The sequence below is a fragment of the Mirounga angustirostris genome, unplaced genomic scaffold (genome assembly GCF_029215605.1).
Source record: "Mirounga angustirostris isolate CCGP_5_RB_7025 unplaced genomic scaffold, mMirAng1.0.hap1 SCAF_13, whole genome shotgun sequence".
In the NCBI taxonomy this organism is placed as follows: domain Eukaryota; kingdom Metazoa; phylum Chordata; class Mammalia; order Carnivora; family Phocidae; genus Mirounga; species Mirounga angustirostris.
The window spans coordinates 27,545,090-27,563,786 of record NW_026991721.1 but is presented as its reverse complement, the minus strand read 5'-3'; the positions used below and the strand labels follow the sequence as shown (position 1 = coordinate 27,563,786).

Here is an 18,697-nt window from a genome sequence, read left to right as displayed (position 1 = left end):
AATTCCCCCCAAATTTTATTTCCAATAGCAGAAGAAATTGTATTTCTAGTTTGGCCTAGAAATTTAGGTAAGGGTATCCCAGTTGCAGCACAATTTCCAGTTATTTTATAACACGTACTATGTCAAATTTTTACTTAGAACTTGATGATTGAATAATAAACAATGTGTTATGTTCAAGCCACATATATACCCTCTAGGAGCTATTCAACGTTTGTTAAATTGAACTTTTTTACTTTTACAGAAAGAAATTCTAAACAAGAAGAGCAAGTTCTCTGGGTAAAGGACCCATTTGAGTATAGTATCATCCCACCCAAAGGAAGAAAAGAATATTTGTGCTTATGCAAAATACAAAGGAATAAAAACAAGGTACATCTTAAATCTAAAACTGGAGGAGGTTACAGATACCATATACAATGTTTCCAGAGGAAATGTAAATCTTCCAAAGGAAACAATATAGTCTTCTAACATTTTAAAATGAAATAATACATTAATCTTTAGATCTGTAGAGATTTTGTTTTTGAAAAAAAATTTTGAAAAAAGTTATGAACTACGCCAAATGTAATTTGTTGGGAATGAAGGTAGAGCACTGAAGGTGTTTCCTTGCTTCCTTCACTGCTGCTATCTTCCCTCACTCCCTTCTGCTGCCCATTCCATGCTGGGAATGGACTGCTCGTCTTTAGAATGATGAAATTGCTAAACTTAAACTGTCCCTGGAAAAGGAAATATGACCAAATTTTTCTATTTAAAAAAGAATCTAAGATTCATTCCAATTAAAAATAGCCAAGATCCAGGGCACCTGGCTGGCTCAGTCAGTAAAGCATGAGACTCTTGATCTCAGGCTCGTGAGTTCAAGCCCCATGTTAGGCACAGAGATTACCTAAAAAAAAGAAGTAAAAAAATATCCAAGATAACTAAAATGACATAAAAAAGCGAATGAATGGTTTAGGTGCTATTCGTCTCCTTGAAAGCAAGATTTGTCTGTGAAAAAGCAACCCATACAATATATAACAAAAAGTTGTTGGTGATTCACTTTTAAAACTGATTTAAGTCCTGGGGCACCTGGGTGGCCCAGTCGTTAGGCGTCTGCCTTCGGCTCGGGTCATGGTCCCAGGGTCCTGGGATCAAGCCCCGCGTTGGGCTCCCTGCTCGGCAGGAAGCCTGCTTCTCCATCTCCGGCTCCCCCTGCTTGTGTTCCCTTTCTCCCTGTCTCTCTCTCTCTCTGTGTCAAAATAAATAAATAAAATCTTTTAAAAAAATTTAAAAAAAAACTGATTTAAGTCCTTATTTAATGCACTAAAAATAATTTCTCCCACAGGGAACTAAAAGAGTTGGCAACACACTCAGCTGCAAGCAGGATTAAAAAATACTGTAACTTTCTATTGTAAAAATAATGAAATTACATCCTTTGATGATCATCAGCTAAAAATCATTAAAATACTTTATGCGTGGGGTAGAAAGAGATACTAATTTTTTACAACATTCTCTTAATTTTAAAATGCAATTGTAATTTAGAAATCTTCTACTCAGCATTTGGAAATACCTTCTATAAATATGACAGAACTGTCCATAGATACCTGTTATCAATAAATAATTAATTCTGCCATCCATGTCTCAAAGGCTGGTGCCCTGTTCTCGGTCACCTGGGAATACATCAGACTATAGCTAGGTAGGAAAAGTTTCTTACTGTGCTGCTTTCCTGGAAATAGCCATAGGAATTAGGCTAGATATTTCCAGTTATCTGACCTCCTAGTGGTAAGTCATAACATGCGAGGATCAGACCTTCTTTGGCACAATACGTTGAACTCATTTACACTGTTGGTGATTAGTTTTCTTGCTGGGGGAAGGAACGTGGCACAGCAGTTTTCACTCTATTACAAACAAATACAACAGAGTGACAAAGGAAAAACATTGAAAGAACACAAGAGAGAGGAGAAGAGTGGATAATGTGAATACAATATAGAATAAATTAATAGCACTGGGTAATAACATGAGAATAAAGTGACCAGTCATTGTATGGCTTGCAATGAATGGATTTAATACATGTGGGCATATTTTGTAAAACGTACAGTGTGTTTAGTGAAAAGAAACATAATCTCTTGTGATATAAGTAAAGGAAAAACAAATTGACTATATTTTAATAATTATTTCTCATAAAAAGATCACAAAGACGTTGGAAGAAAGGTGGCAAGGAAAACAAGAATGAGACAAGAAACGTTTTAACCTCAATCAGGGGGAAATGTCTTTACTTATAGAGAAAATTGCCTCTCTCTGATAATCCTATTAATGCCAACCATTAGCCTTTATGAACCTGACCCCTTACAGGTTGAAACTCATCATTTTCTTTTTCATGAAAGTAAAAGATCTCTGGGCATTATCTTTGACTTTCCATTCAATTACCAAGAAAATGTTTACTCTATTTTCTAGGTGCATCATAATCAAAGTTGATGGTAACAGGTAATAGTGGCAAAAAAGAAGTCAGGATTCAGACAAAGAAATATGAGTAGCACATTGAAATAAACTATAAAAAAAACAGATGATAGGAAGGTGTCACATGAAAAGAAAGACTGACATTAAAAAAGGACGAATAAGGCCAGAGTTAAAAAGAATCAGAATCAAAGAAAGAAAATGAGAAGAAAGCAGAAACCGTATAAATGAAATTATAGTTAACTCTAACAAAAAAATAATCTAAAAATACACAAAAGATAGTTGGAATAAAAAGCACTTTTTAAAAGGAAAGTTGATAAAAATAAATTCTAAAGGGAATAAAAATGTGTAAATACACATTATATTAGCAATGGCATTTGTAGAAAGGAATACTTAAAAATCTTATTTAGAAATTGTTTCCATTGTCTTATTGGAAAGAACACTTTCATGAACAACTTACATCTCTACAGTATAACTATACTGGGTAATGATGTTCTAAAAAATTATCTAGGCATATAGCTAGTACACTGGGTAAATAACCTCAGACACTGCTAATATGGACTCAGAGGTCAAAGGAATAAAGCAAAACAAAAATTAGCTAAAAGTCTAGATTTCACTTTCACCTAAATTTACTAACAAACAAAAAACAAACCGCTTTAAGATATAAATGTAACCTGGCATTTTTATAAGAGATTAACATAATTCTTAATTTATTAATATTTTCTTTAATGCTCTTATAGTATATATTTTCTATCTAGCGTTAAGACTATGACATCACATTTAGCCATTCCATAGTTTATCAAAACCTGATAGGGGTGCCCAGGTGGCACCACAGTTGGTTAAGCATCCAACTCTTGGTTTCGGCTCAGGTCATGATCTCAGGGTTGTGAGACTGAGCCCTGCATCAGGCTCTGTGCTGGGCATGGACCCTGCTTGGGATTCTTTCCTTTCCCTCAGGCCCTCCCCCACCTCCTCCACCCCCTCCCGGTATGCTCTTTCTAAAATAAATAAATAAATCTTAAAACACACACACAAAGACACACACACACACACACACACACACCTGGCAGATACTTTTTCATCCTTCACTTTCTAATGGAGAAAAAAACACAGGAAAAATACCTCTGTCTCCTCTGCTTTGCATTTCTGAGAAGTGTGGTAAGATAGTAGGTAAAAGTTCTGGCTGTGGAGTTAGATCCACATGGGTTCAAACCATATGTTCTATACCTACAAGCTCTGTGATCTTGGTCAAGTTAATTAACCTATCTAGGTCTTTGTTTCTTCCTTAGTAAAATGGAAATGTTTAAATACTACCTGCCTTATATTCCCCCCAAGGTTGTTTGGAGAACTAAATAGACACAATGCAGGTTAAGTGCTTAGCATGGTGAATGGCATAGAGCAAATATTATCTGCCCTGCCATTATCATTTTTATCATTATGCTACTGTCCAAGTCAAACTCCAGGGATAATTTCTGTTTATTGCATCATCTACCTTTTTTCTTCCCATAGAGTAAAAGAAATTGAAGGGCTCTAATCCAGGCAACAACCTTCATAGCCCATCATATCTCCAAGTTATTATTGACATCATCTCCACAAAATATTGAGCATTTACATAGACAACTTTCTTTAAGCACTTTATCTCCTTCAGGATTCAGTTTAAGCTGCTGAAATAATATTCTTACCTTGGTAAATCTTTTGAAATACATTTATAAGTTGGGTGAATGGTATTTCCACTGAAGGTGCCTTCAGCATTGCTCTGCGGTGATACCTCCATGACGATAGTCAAGGGTGATAAAGAAGACTGAGAAAGTGATGCTCCGTGATCATCTGTTTCTCTTTTTGCCATTTTCAGCTAAAAATGAGGAAGAATTTTATTTAATTTAAAAGATAAAACTCTCCAGGGTTATAAATTGAGGCTGGGCATTAATCACAATTTATTTCTCATCATGTTCTAGACTATGCAGCAGTTGCTAAATGTGAGATCTGATGATTAAAAAAAAAAAAAAACAGAGATGAAAGCCTAAAGGAAAACAAAAGTATGAATCTAAGTCTTTGAACGGTATAATCCTGGGGCACCTGGCTGGCTCAGCCGGTAGATCATGCCATTCTTGATTTGTGAGTTTGAGCTTCATGTTGGGTGTAGAGGTTACTTTTTTTTTTTTTTTTTTTGAGAGAGAGAGAGAGAAGAGCAGAGGGAGAGGGACAAGCAGATGCGGGGTTCGAACCCCCGATCCTGAGATCATGACCTGAGCTGAAACCAAGAGTCTGACGTTTAACTGACTGAGCCACCCAGGGGCCCCAGGAATGCAATTTTAAATAGGTTTGTCAGTATAGGCCTCACTGAGGTGATAAAATCTTGGCAAAGACTTGGAAGAGGGTCTTTGTTGTCTGCAGTTGAATCTAATCCCGAAACTCCTGACATTCCTTGAACTAAACTGCTTTCCAGAAAAGCAAGTTAGCTAGTTAGCAAGTTGCTAGACTTATTGTTAACTAAGCATATGGAAGAATGAAAGAACTATAATATAATTTAAACTCACAAGTATTATGGATAAATACATACCTATAATACATAAGATCATGTCTTTCTCTCCCACTTTCTAGTTATGGGACCATGAGTATTATAGCCTTTCTGTGCTTTAATCCTCCCATTTGCAAAACTGGTTATCTACATGGTTATAAGGATTAAATAAATAAAATGGTGAACATGAAAGCATCCAGCACAGTGCTTGGCATATGATAGACATTCATGAAGTGTTAGGTGAATTTGAATCTATATCAAAATAAGAAAATGTATCTCTTTCTCCATACTTTAATAAGGAAAGGTGCTATTCTTTGCCCAGCACTCCTCTGGTATTCCAATTGAAGACCAAAGGGCTGTTGGCCTTCACACTACCCCTCTCCCTTTAAGCTTCTCACAGCAGGAGGAACAAGGTTCTCTCAGGCTTCTATAACAACCACTGTTTGTTCAGGTCCTTCATAGGTTGAATCTTCCTAATTGAGGAATGCTTATAAGTGAAAAACTCTAGCTGTGTACAGCAAGGCAAAATTATATGATTACAAAGTAAATCACCTTGCAGAATGAAATTGTTTGACTGCCCTGGTGTGTTTATTATATAGTCCAATTATTAAAAACTAAGAAAATTTGCATCAAACTATAACTCTTGAAATATAGAAATAGTTTTACTTTTTACTTATGCATGATTACAATCCTAATCTTCACTAAAAGAGGCAATCATTTGAGTGATGGTATAGTTTTACTTTCCATGTAAAATAGTTTCAGGATGCTTTTTGGTGGAATGAATTATATAAGTGTGAAATCACTACCATTATTAAATGCAACATTTCTTCTATAATGTTACTATAAAAACAGTGTTATCCTCACTAAAAGTAGAACATATAATAGGTTAAGTAGAATATGCAGAATAGAATAAGTTTGCAGATATCATTCATGTACATTACTAATTAAATGAAAACTAATTGTTAATTAGAGATTAAAGAAATAAAAATGTGTTAATTTTAATTTGACTGACACTACTATGGTATTTTAGTGAAGTACAGGTAAAGGCACTGCCTTGGGCGCCTGGGTGGCTCAGTTGGTTAAGCGGCTGCCTTCGGCTCAGGTCATGATCCTGGAGTCCCTGGATCGAGTCCCTGGATCGAGTCCTGCATCGGGCTTCCTGCTTGGCAGGGAGTCTGCTTCGTCCTCAGACCCTATCCCCTCTCAGGTGTTCTCTCTCTCTCATTCTCTCTGTCTCAAATAAATAAATAAAATCTTAAAAAAAAAAAAATAAAGGCACTGCCTTATGTTTTATTAACACATGCATAGTTTATTTACTGACACACTGAAAAACCACTATTTTTTTTACTTCCATCTCTTAATCATTTTACATGAATAGAAGCTCTCACTCATGCCCACCCCTAGATCTGCTCTTCCACCCTTTTTTTAAAAAAGGCATTCAAGCACACAGTGGTTATAGGCCTGGACTCCGGAGCCAGAGTGTCTGGGATTATATCCCCACTGCCCACTTACTAGCTGTGACACTTTGGACAAGTCACATAACATCTTTCTGCATCAGTTTCTTCATTTGTAAGAAAGGGTTAAGAATAGTAGCCACTTCATAAAGTTGATGTGCTCACACATAGCAGGTAAAATGTGTCAGCTACAGGGCGCCTGGGTGGCTCAGTTGGTTGGGCGACTGCCTTCGGCTCAGGTCATGATCCTGGAGTCCCGGGATCGAGTCCCGCATCGGGCTTCCTGCTCAGCAGGGAGTCTGCTTCTCCCTCTGACCCTCCCCCCTCTCATGTGCTTGCTCTCTCTCATTCTCTCTCTCTCAAATAAATAAATAAAATCTTAAAAAAAAAACGTGTCAGCTACAGAAGAGAAAAGGTTTGATGGTCTTGAGGTTGGGGTACTAACTACCAATAATAAAACAGTACATGGGGCTTTCCAAGGGGCAAGTAAGTGTGGATAGTTATAAGCAAATCAATGTCCAGATCCTTGCCTTCCATATATATGCTTTCTTAAAGAAAGCCTAAAAAAGACTTTCAAGCATAAAAGATAAAATTCTGTAGAAGAAATGCAGTGGAAATAAAAGTTTGCGGAGAGGGGCACCTGGGTGGCTCAGCTGGTTAAGTGTCTGCCTTCAGCTCAGGTCATGATCCCAGGGTCCTGGGATCGAGTCCTGCATTGGGCTCCCTGCTCAGTGGGAGTCTGCTTCTCCCTCTGTCCCTCACACTGCTCCTGAGCTCTCTCTCTCTCAAATAAATAAAATCTTTAAAAAAAAAAAAAAAGAAAGAAAGAAACAGCTGTACTTTAAAACTAACCAATGAGAAAAAAGATGTGAGCACACACATGCATAAGCTCCATGTCATCGCCTACCCAAAAATGTACCCAGGTCTCTAGATCTAACTTCTAGTTTGTGAGAAATACTGGAGGTAGAAAAACGTGTTAAATGACATTACACTGAAAATAAAGATGGAGAAATGTTACAGGTGAAAAGAGACTAAGAATTATATCAACCAAACACAATTCATAAACCTTGTTTAGATCCCAATTTGAACAAACTAACTTTTTTTTTTTTTAGATTTTATTTATTTGACAGAGAGAGAGACAGCAAGAGAGGGAACACAAGCAGGGGGTGTGGGAGAGGGAGAAGCAGGCTTCCTGCAGAGCAGAGAGCCCAATGCAGGGCTCAATCCCAGGATTCTGGGATCATGACCTGAGCCAAAGGCAGACGCTTAACGACTGAGCCACCCAGGCACCCCAAACAAACTAACTTTAATAAGACAAATTTTTGAGGCAATTGTTGACATTTAAACACAAACTGGGTATTATAGATACTAAGGAAATTATTTTATTGGGTATGAATAAATGGTATTGTTATATATATTATCTGTTAAAAATTTATTGGGCATATTTGTCTTCATAAGTTATTTGCTATTGGGTACAACACTCAGTTTTGGATATTATGGGTAATGGTATTATGGCAAATAGGGGTGCCTGTGTGGCTCTGTTGATTAGGCATCTGTCTTGATTACAGCTGGGGTTGTGATCTCAGGGTTGTGGGATTGAGCCCATGTCAGGCTCTGCTTGTGCTCTCTCGCCCTTCCTCTAAATAAATAAATAAATAAATAAATAAATAAATAAATAAATAAATAAAATCTTTAAAAAAAAGGCAAATAAAATAACAATTTTATGCTTGTGATTTAAAAAAATGTATTATCTGTTAGAAATACAAACCAAAGTGGTTTTTTTTAAAAAGATTTTATTTACTTATTTGAGAGAGAGTGAAAGAGAGTGCGGGCGCGCGAGGGGGAGGGGCAGAGGGAGAGGAGAAGCAGACTCCCCGCTGAGCAGAGCCTGTTGTGAGGCTACATCCCAGGACCCTGGGATCATGACCCGAGCTAAAGGCAGATGATTAACCGACTGAGCCACCCAGATGCTCAACATTTCTTATGAGTGTCATCATCCCATTTGTTTTTTTATCTTGTATAGCAGAATTGAATATTCAAACTCACATTATATGGTGCTTCTAGTGGGCTGGAGATAGAAGGAAAGGAAAGCACTCATGTGGAAGAAAGATATAAAGCAAGAAGACAAGAAGTATGGAAATACCATCATCTTAAAAGGCTTCACATCTGGTAATTCCACTACTGGGTATTTACCCAAAGAAGACACTAATTTGAAAAGAAAAAATGAAGCCCTATGTTTATTATAGCAATTATTTACAATAGCCAAAGTATGGAAGTGTCCATCCATAGGTGAATGGATAAAAATCTATCCATAGATTAATGGATTAAAATATGGAATGGATATTACTTTATATATATATATATAAAGGAATATTACTCAGCCATAAAAATGAATGAAACCTTGCCATTTGCAACGACATGGATGGACCTAGAGGATATTAATGCTAAGTGAAATCAGTCCATCAGAGAAAGAAGAACATATGATTTCACTCATATATGGAATTTAAGAAACAAAACAGGGAGGCCTGGATGGCTCAGTCAGTGGAGCATGTGACTCTTGATCTCGGGGTCATGAGTTCAAGCCCCAGGTTGAGCATGGAGAGTACTTAAAAGAAAAAAAAAGAAACAAAACAAATGAACAAAGGAAAAAGAGTCAAACAAAAATACAGACTCTTAAATACAGAGAACAAACTGGTGGTTGCCAGAGTGAGGTAGGTGGAAGTATGGGTGAAAGAAATGAAGGGGATTAAAAGTACAGTTAACTTGATGAGCACTCAGAAATATATACAATTGTTACATCATTATAATGTAAACCTGAAACTAATCTAACTGTATATTAATTATACTTGAATTTAAAAAAACATTACTACTTACATTAGCACTCAAAAATGAAATATTGAACTCTGAAACAAATAATACATTATATGTTAAAAAAAAAAGAAGAAGATAGCAGGAAGGGAAAAATGAAGGGGGGGAAATTGGAGGGGGACACGATCCATGAGAGACTATGGACTCTGAGAAACAAACTGAGGGTTCTAGAGGGGAGAGGGGTGGGGGCAATGGTTAGCCTGGTGATGGGTATTAAAGAGGGCACATACTGAATGGAGCACTGGGTGTTATACGCAAACAATGAATCATGGAACACTACATCAAAAACCAATGATGTAATGTATGGTGATTAACATAACATCATTAAAAAATGAAATATTGAAGTATAAATCTAATAAAATATGTACAAGATCTATATGAGAAATACCTAAAAAGCCCGGAAATAGATCCACATAAGAATAGACCCACAATTATCTTTGACAAAGGAGCAAAGTCAATACAATGGCATAAAGATAATCTTTTCAACAAGTAGTACTAGAGCAACTGGACATGCACTTGAAAACAAAACAAAAAAAGAATCTAAACACAGACCTCATATCCTTCACAAACATTAGCTCAAAATGAATCAAACTAAATGTAAAACAAAACTATAAAACTCCTAGAATATGAAATAGGGGAAAACATAGATGGCCATGGGTATGGCAATGACTTTTTAGCTATAGCACCAAAGGCACAATCCATGAAAGAAATAATAGACTACTTCATTAAAATTAAAAACTTCTGGGACACCTGGCTGGCTCAGTCGGTAGAGCATGAGACTCTTGATCTCGGGGTCGTGAGTTCAAGCCCCATGTTAGGTGTACAGGTTACTTAAAAATAAAATCTTTTTTTTTTTTTAAGATTTTATTTATTTATTTGACAGAGAGAGACACAGCGAGAGAGGGAACACAAGCAGGGGAAGTGGGAGAGGGAGAAGCAGACTTCCCACTGAGCAGAGAGCCCTATGCGGGGCTCGATCCCAGGACCCTGAGATCATGACCTGAGCCGAAGGCAGACACTTAACAACTGAGCCACCCAGACACCCCTAAAAATAAAATCTTAAAAAAAAAAATTAAAACTTCTGCTCACTAAAAGACAGCATCAAGAGAATGAAAAGACAAGCCACAAATTGGGAGAGAATATTTACAAAAGGTATATCTGATAAACGACTATTATCCAAAATATAAAAATCACTCTTAAAGCTCAAGCAATAAGAAAACAACCTTATTAAAAGGGGTCCAAGACTTTGAACCTGACCAAATAAGATATACAGATGGCAAATAAGCATATGAAAAGATGCTCCACATCATATGACATCAGGGAAATGCGAACTACACCAACACTGAGGTACCTCTTCGCACCTAGTAGAATGACCAAAATCCACAACACTGACAACACCAAATACTGACAAGAACGTGGAGGAACAGGAATTCTCACTCATTGCTGGTGCAAAAATGATACAGCCACTTTGGAAGACAGTTTGGTGGTTTCTTAGAAAAGTAAACATACTTTTACCACATGATTCAGCAATCGTGCTTCTTGGTATCTATTAAAGGATTTGAAAACTTATGTCCACACAAAAAACCTGCACCTGGATGTTGATAGCAGCTTTACTCATAATTGCTAAATTTTGAAAGCAACTAAGATGTTCTGAATTCAGTGGGTACATGAAAAACAATGAAATGATATATTGAGCACTGGGTGTTATATGCAACTGATGAATCACTAAATGCTACCTCTGAAACTGATAATATACTGTATATTAACTAAATTGAATTTAAATTAAAAAATTAAAAAATTTTTTAATTAAAAAACAAGTAATAAAAATTAAATAAAATAAATGAGCTACTATGTCATGAAAAGACATGGAGGGACCTTACTATTAAGTGAAAGAAGCCAATCTGAAAAGTCCATGTATTCTATGATTCTAACTACATGACATTCTGGAAAAGGCAAAACTGTGGAGCCATTAAAATGATCAGTGGTTGTTAGGGGCATGGGGAGGTAGGAATAAATAGAGCACAGAAGACTTTTATGGTAGTGAAAATATCTTATATGAAACCATAATGATGGATACATTTGTCCAAGCCCTTAGAATACACAATGCCAAGAGTGAACCCTATGTAAACTATGGACTCCAGCTGATTATGATGTGTCAATGTAGGTTTATCAATTGTAACAAATATACCTCTGGTGGAGGATATTGACAATGGGGGTGACTATGTATGTGTGGGGGTAGGGGTTTATGGGAAATCTCTATACCTTTCCTTCAATTTTGCCATGAATCTTAAACTGCTCTAAAAAATTAAAGTCTTAATTTTAAAAAAGGCTTCAGGTCATTGTTCTCTAGTTTCCAGCAGAGATGGCTTGTACATATTTAATGAACCAAGCATCAGATTTAACCTCCAAAGGCCAGTCCCAAGCAATGCATATTTGGAAATCCTTAGGTAGAGCTCTTGGCTATATTTCACCTAGTCAGAACGTATATCTCTCCACTGAGGACTACTGTAGCATTCTAGCAGTGGAATACCGTACTTCTTGTCACCTGATTTGGCCTCATTGATTTAATTTCCATTAACTTCTCCCCAATGCTGAAACAATGCCTCTGTACCACAGCGGAAGTCATTATACTTTGTGGTTGCTCTCAGGTATATTAAAATACTGTCAAGATAATGATCTTATTAGGAGACGTGTGGAAGCCTACCTTTTCAGATATCTTACTTTGTAAAGGCTCATCTCCCACACAGTTTGTCCAAAAGGCTGATTACTCAATTCACTGAAGGAAAACACTTGATTTCTTCATGAAATGTACTTTTTGGTGTTGTATAAACATGTAAAATATGTATTAATCACCTAGATTGCTAATTATTATTAAAATGACATATTCAGCAATAGAAATACAGCTTACTGTGGAACAGTCTATTTTTCTAATTTTATAATAGTTGTATTTCAGAGGAAACCTGTTTTATCAAAATTTGTTTTATAAAAATAATTGTTCAATTGGGAAAAAAAGTTGGAGGGTTAAGTACTCGAGTCCCAGACTCTCAAGTAAGTTATTTTTCCTGCTGGAATGTTTTGTTCTAATAGCAATAATTATACAACTATACAAACTAAATGTACTAGGATAAATCCAGCCATCCAGGTTTTGCCTTATTCTATGCTACCAGAACTATGGTTAGCAGAACAGTTGTTGCATATTCTTGTTACTTTATTATCCTGTCACCCATTGTTATGATAAATCAAGTTTACTTAAACATAAAGAAGGCATCTTTGTGGTCTTCCATATGTGTTCTCCCTAAAACCACTTTGCTAATTCCTGATCCCACCATTATTCCATTCAAACCATCAAATATTTATTAAGTACTAACTATTCCCAGACTTTAAATAGACAATGAATTCAATGTTGAACAAGACAACATTACTTCTCCATTAGCTAAATTTTCATTAATGAATATAAACACAATTTTAATTAACTTGTCCTATTAAAAACAATTTGATGATAATTGGAGTTATTACTGAAATACCCATATTAAGATTAGAAAAAAAAGTCTAAAAAAAGAAAAGTCTCTTATAATCTCTTACCCTTGGAGTTAGCCACTATTATAATTTTTGAATATTTGTTTTCAGGCTTTCATCTATGATTTTACAGAGATACAATCTTTTCTCTTTTTTTTTAAGATTTATTTGTTTATTTGAGAGAGAGAGAGAGAGAGAGAGCATGTGAGTGAGCACGAGCACGGGGAGGGGCAGAGGAAGAGAATCTTTAAGCCAACTCCCCGCTGAGCGTGGAGCCCCACATGAGGCTGGATCTCATGACCCAGGAGATCATGACCTGAGTCAAAACGAAGAGTTGGATGCTTAACCAACTAAGCCACCTAGGCACCCTGAGATATAGTCTTTTCTTTATTTTTTATTTTTTTTAAAGATTTTATTTATTTATTTGACAGAGAGAGAGAGTGAGCACACAAGCAGGGGGATTGGCAGGCAGAGGGAGAGGGAGAAGCAGGCTCCCTGCCAAGCAGGGAAACCAATGTAGGGCTCGATCCCTGGACCCTGGGATCATGACCTGAGCAGGAGGCAGACACCTAACCGACCAAGCCACCCAGGCAAATCTATAACCTTTTCTTTAAACAAAGTGTGACCATATTAAATATATAGTTTATGTACACTTGTGTTCACTGAATGAGAATATTTTTATGTTATTAAATACTTGTTGAAAACATAATTTTTTATTATTTTTTAAATATCCTAGCTAGTTGCTCCAAATACTTCCTATTGTAAATAAAGGTGTGGTTTCCATGCACCTTTGACCCTACCACAGAAAAGTTCCTAACTAAAAGAAGCTTTAGAAGTTAAATTCCCAGATCAAAGTGTATGAACAATTTTAAGGCTGTTGATGTGTATTTCCAAATTGGATTTCTTTTTAGAAATGTACCGATTTCTGGGGCGCCTGAGTGGGTCAGTCATTGGGCATCTGCCTTCGGCTCAGGTCATGATCCCAGGGTCCTGGGATCGAGCCCCGCATCAGGCTCCCTGCTTGGCGGGAAGCCTGCTTCTCCGGCTCCCACTCCCCCTGCTTATGTTCCTTCTCTTGCTGTGTCTCTCTCTGTCAAATAAATAAATAAAATCTTTAAAAAAAAAAAAAAGAAATGTACTGATTTCTAAAGCTACCAAAAAATAGCATATGAACACCCATATAGTAGTACCCATTACTAGAATAAAATATTATCTCTTTACCAGACCAATTGTAGAGTTATTTTCTAACTGGTAGTGAAAATTTAATTTTTAAAACTATCATTATTTAAAGTTTTCATCATATTAATACTCGAGGAATATTAAGGGATAATCAGAGAGATTTTTATGGACTATAAATTATTTTTAATTCTACTTAGAAGTCATTCATTTAAAAGAAGAAATTCCTAAAATATAAAACATATATGTTAAACTTCTAGATATTTTAAAGATAACTGAGTTCAAAATATCTAATTAGCCCAATACCCCCTTTGCCATATACTTATGAGAACATATCCAATTATCTTCAAAAAGGCAATTAAAATTACTATTAATAATCTTAATACTAAGACATGTTATAATTCATTTGATAATTACATTTCCCACAAAGATACTGTCAACATAAACTGTGAAACTGCAGATCCATCCTATTTACAAGTATCAGAGACAATATGCTCACTATTCTGTTGTACTTAAATGTTGTATTGCAGTTTTTCTTAACAGGTAATACGTGACATGAAACATGTCTGATTTTATGCTTCATAACTTCCATTCTGATGTTTAACATTAAGAAATTATATTTATGTATCACACATGTCAGAAAATAATTTAAATAAACTAAGAAAAATAATAATAACCATGCCTTTCATTTCACATGCAAAATATAAATCTTTTATTCATAGATATCAAAGAACCATCTGCAATCAGAAATGCAAACCATTTATATTTTCTGATTTATGTAGCTAACATTAAATATCTAAGTGTTCTTGTTTTATATTTTCAGAAATTTATGAATCAAAATATTAAGTCATAAAAATAAAAATCAAGAGACTACCTTTTAAGATTGACTCATGAGGGTTTTTTTGGTTTGTTTTTTTAAAGATTTTATTTATTTATTTGACAGAGAGAGACACAGCAAGAGGGGGAACACAAGCGGGGGGAGTGGGAGAGGGAGAAGTAGGCTTCCCGCTGAGCAGGGAGCCCGATGTGGGGCTTGATCCCAGGATCCTGGGATCATAACCTGAGCCGAAGGCAGACGCTTAATGATTGAGGCACCCAGGGCCCGACTCATGAGTTTTAAAAATTCATTGTTCTAGGGGCTCTTGGGTGGCTCAGTTGGTTAAGCATCTGCCTTCGGCTCAGGTCATGATCCCAGGGGCCTGGGATGGAGCCCTGCATGGAGCCCAACATAGCATCGGGCTCCCTGCTTGGTGGGGAGCCTGCTTCTCTCTCTCCCTCTGCCATTCCCCCTGCATGTGCTCTCTGGCTCTATCTCTCTGTCAAATAAATAAATAAAATCTTTTTTAAAAATTCATTATTTCTATTCTTTATTCTGATTTTTATAACAAGGAAAAAAATGTAATTATTTTGATTTTAAAAACATACACTGGAAAAGGTGCCATTTAAACCAGGCTGAAGTTTACATTATTTATTGCTATTTTTCTTAAAAAATAGGCATTAGAATAAATATTTTTCTAAGCTTCAAAATAAATACAGTACATAGTTCTGGCATATTTATTTTTTTTGAAGACGTGCTCTGAATCTTAGACAACATAAATACTAGGCAGTGTGGTGGTTGCCATAGTAACAAATAAATAGCATAAAAATACGTTCCATTTTTCAAATGTATACACTTTTTTCATAAATATGCATATTTTATAGGTAAAGGATTATTCAGCTCTTGCTTTACCTTCCCTTTGAGAGAGAGAAACATCTAATTCTTTAGAAATAAAAGATTATCATGCAGCAATAGAGTAGGCTCAAAAAAGTTTTAAAATGCCATATGGGAAATTTTAAGGTTTTTATGTCAATTTTCCAAAATGAAGATAGGAAAAAAACTCCTTTCATTTTAGATTACTTTAATGGTCAGTTCTTAAGGTAAGGATAAAATTGCATAAAATTCTTTTCCTCCCAAGCATGAAATTCCCTTTTATTTTGCATAAGTTTTATTATTGCCATGCATTAAATGTAGCACTTGACCATGGAAAGCTGAAAGCTCTGTTGATCACAAAGAAGTCCAAGAAGTTTAATACTAACCTATGAGCTACTATGTGAATAAATGATCTGAAAATATTTATGCCAATGTGCTAAATTGGATTTCAAAGAGTTCTTTCCTTTCTCCTCTCTCTTCATTAAAATACAATCTTCCTGTTTACAGATATCCTAGTAGTCACAAAAAGGATATTGATAAAGTGTTCTGAGTTTTATACTTACAGCTAAAGAGGACTTACCATACATTTTATAGGGTTGGAGAGGGGCGGTGTGATAGGCCATGATGTCAAATTTGAAATCTATTGAAAGTTACTGAGGTAAGCCAACCAAAACAGAACAGGAAGATTGCTCAATTATTACTGGGAGACAAATCCTTCAAATCCAATTACAGTAATTTGGACTTCCAATTTGTTTCAGTAACAGCTATCATGTAACATTCTCTTAGAGTGAGAATTCAAAATTTTAAAAGATCACCATCTAGGCAGAGTGCCAAATAAGAGGTGACAAAGCAGTGCCGTGGGGCTTACCTTGTGCTAACTCCTTGATGGAGAAGCCATGTGCTGTAATGGCTGAGGAAGACTGAACTAGCCTGTGAGAGCAACATCCTCATCACACATAGATATGATCCCACTTATTCTTATTGAAGAGAAATCAAGTTTTTTCTTGGGGGAGATAGTAAATTTAAACTTTAAGAAGTCCGAAAAATGAATTAAGATATTAGTCAACTTTTATGACTATTGGAATAGAATAAGTTACACAGATGATGTGACTAGTGCAAAAGGAAAAAAAAAATCTTGTCAGTCCTCTTTCCTCCCAATCTTTTATTTATTTATTTTTTATTTATTTATTTTTTAAAGATTTTATTTATTTATTTGACAGAGAGAGACACAGCGAGAAAGGGAACACAAGCAGGGGGAGTGGGAGAGGGAGAAGCAGGCTTCCTACCGAGCAGGGAGCCCAATGCAGGGCTGGATCCCAGGACCCTGGGATCATGACCTGAGCCGAAGGCAGATGCTTAACGACTGAGCCACCCAGGTGCCCCGCCTCCCAATCTTTTAAACTATATCCCTCTCCTTTTACTGTCTTAAAAATGGCGGGATAATATCCCTGGAGACTGGAAAAGGGAAAACATACCCATCTTTAAAACAAGAGAAACATGATTTGGCAATTAGACAGCTTAGTTTAACCTGGGAACATGCAATAACAAATTAAACAACCAATTAGTAACACCCAGAAGGGCATAAAATACTGGAAAACAACCAACATAATATCTCAAAGGCCACATATGCCAAATGAACTTAATATCTTTTTTTTCTGATAGAATGGGACAGGTCATATTGTCAAGTAAGAAGTGAATAGTGTAGTCTATTTCAGGGTTGTAAGACTTTTTATTCTATTCTCCAATTCAGGGTAAGCAAAAACGGTTAAGAAGAAAAGAATGTAAAAACTGTCTTCATTGCTAAACCAATGACTATTGACACACTTCCTCTCTCCTGAGGATCTGTTTCAGAACTCTTTATTGATGACTAGTCAAGAATCTTGACCTCTTTTTTTTTTTAAGATTTTATTTATTTATTTGACAGAGAGAGACACAGTGAGAGAGGGAACACAAGCAGGGTGGGTAGGAGAGGGAGAAGCAGGATCCCTGCCGAGCAGGGAGCCCCATGCAGGGCTCGATCCCAGGACCCTGGGATCATGACCCAAGCCAAAGGCAGATGCCCAATGACTGAGCCACCCAGGTGCCCCAATCTTGACCTCTTTTATATTTAGCTCCACCATGTCAGATCCCTGAGATGTCTCAAAATTTTAAAGTTTATTTCCTTAGTTTTCTTTCCAATTTGTTGACCCTTCTTTTCCCTAGGGATCTTAAATGGCTTGTTGCTTCAACTAAGTGATGCTGCATTGGGACAAGATATAAATCCATTTTAGGTAGAAATTTTGAGAAGGAAAGAGGGAATGCTTTGTGAATAAAATTAAAAGGATTTTCTATGACTAGAGAAAGTGGTAAGTAATGGAATGGTATTTAAATAGAAGTGCTAATAAAAACACTCAAAACTTGAATAGTGTGAAGAATTGCTGTTATTTGGTTAGAAAAGGGAGATATGTAAAGAAGATCAAGTGTGTGGAGTCAAGAAGTGAACCCAATTTTCAAGGAGAGAAGTCTCTGTGTCATATGACCAACCAACTAATTACACAAATGGGTCAGAAGAATAACTATGGTGGAAAGAGGCACCAGTTGAAAAAGGAAGTAAAAAATCTGGTCTCTAATACAGAATCAGACAAGAAGCAACTGCTATGTTGAACTAAACTGCCTATTGTACTAGGAGAATTGTTCCTAGTTTTGTAATTAATAGCCTTGTTTTCCCAGCTTCTGTTACTATTTACATTTATATACCTTAGGAAGAAAAAAATCTGATCCCTGAATTGTTTGTTTGACCCTAACTATTTTTCTAACCCTAAATACCATGTAAACAATCAATCAGAGATGCTCCCAAGTTAGAGAGGAATGTGTCCCTGGGACATTATCTATGCGGGTAATCAAGAAGGAAATGGGGCGGGGTGCATGGTGGCTCAGTTGGTTGAGCATTAGACTCTTTTGATTTCGGTTTGGGGCATGGTCTTGGGATCCTGGGATTGAGCCCCACCTCAAGCTCAGCAGGGAGTCTGCTTGAGGATTTTCTCCCTCTGCCCCTCCCTGCTCTCTAAAATA

The 18,697-nt window shown here is 36.3% G+C and overlaps 1 protein-coding gene across 1 annotated transcript in view; it reads right to left on the bottom strand.

Annotated features, from left to right (window-relative positions):
* Positions 1-18,697, bottom strand: part of LOC123857272 (doublecortin domain-containing protein 1-like) — a 98,861-nt gene that overhangs the window by 69,302 nt on the left and 10,862 nt on the right. The window contains exon 3 of the mRNA XM_045893981.3: positions 4,107-4,276. Coding sequence (XP_045749937.2) covers positions 4,107-4,270 — 164 coding nt within the window. The 5' untranslated portion in view covers positions 4,271-4,276. The remainder of the gene's footprint in view (positions 1-4,106; positions 4,277-18,697) is intronic.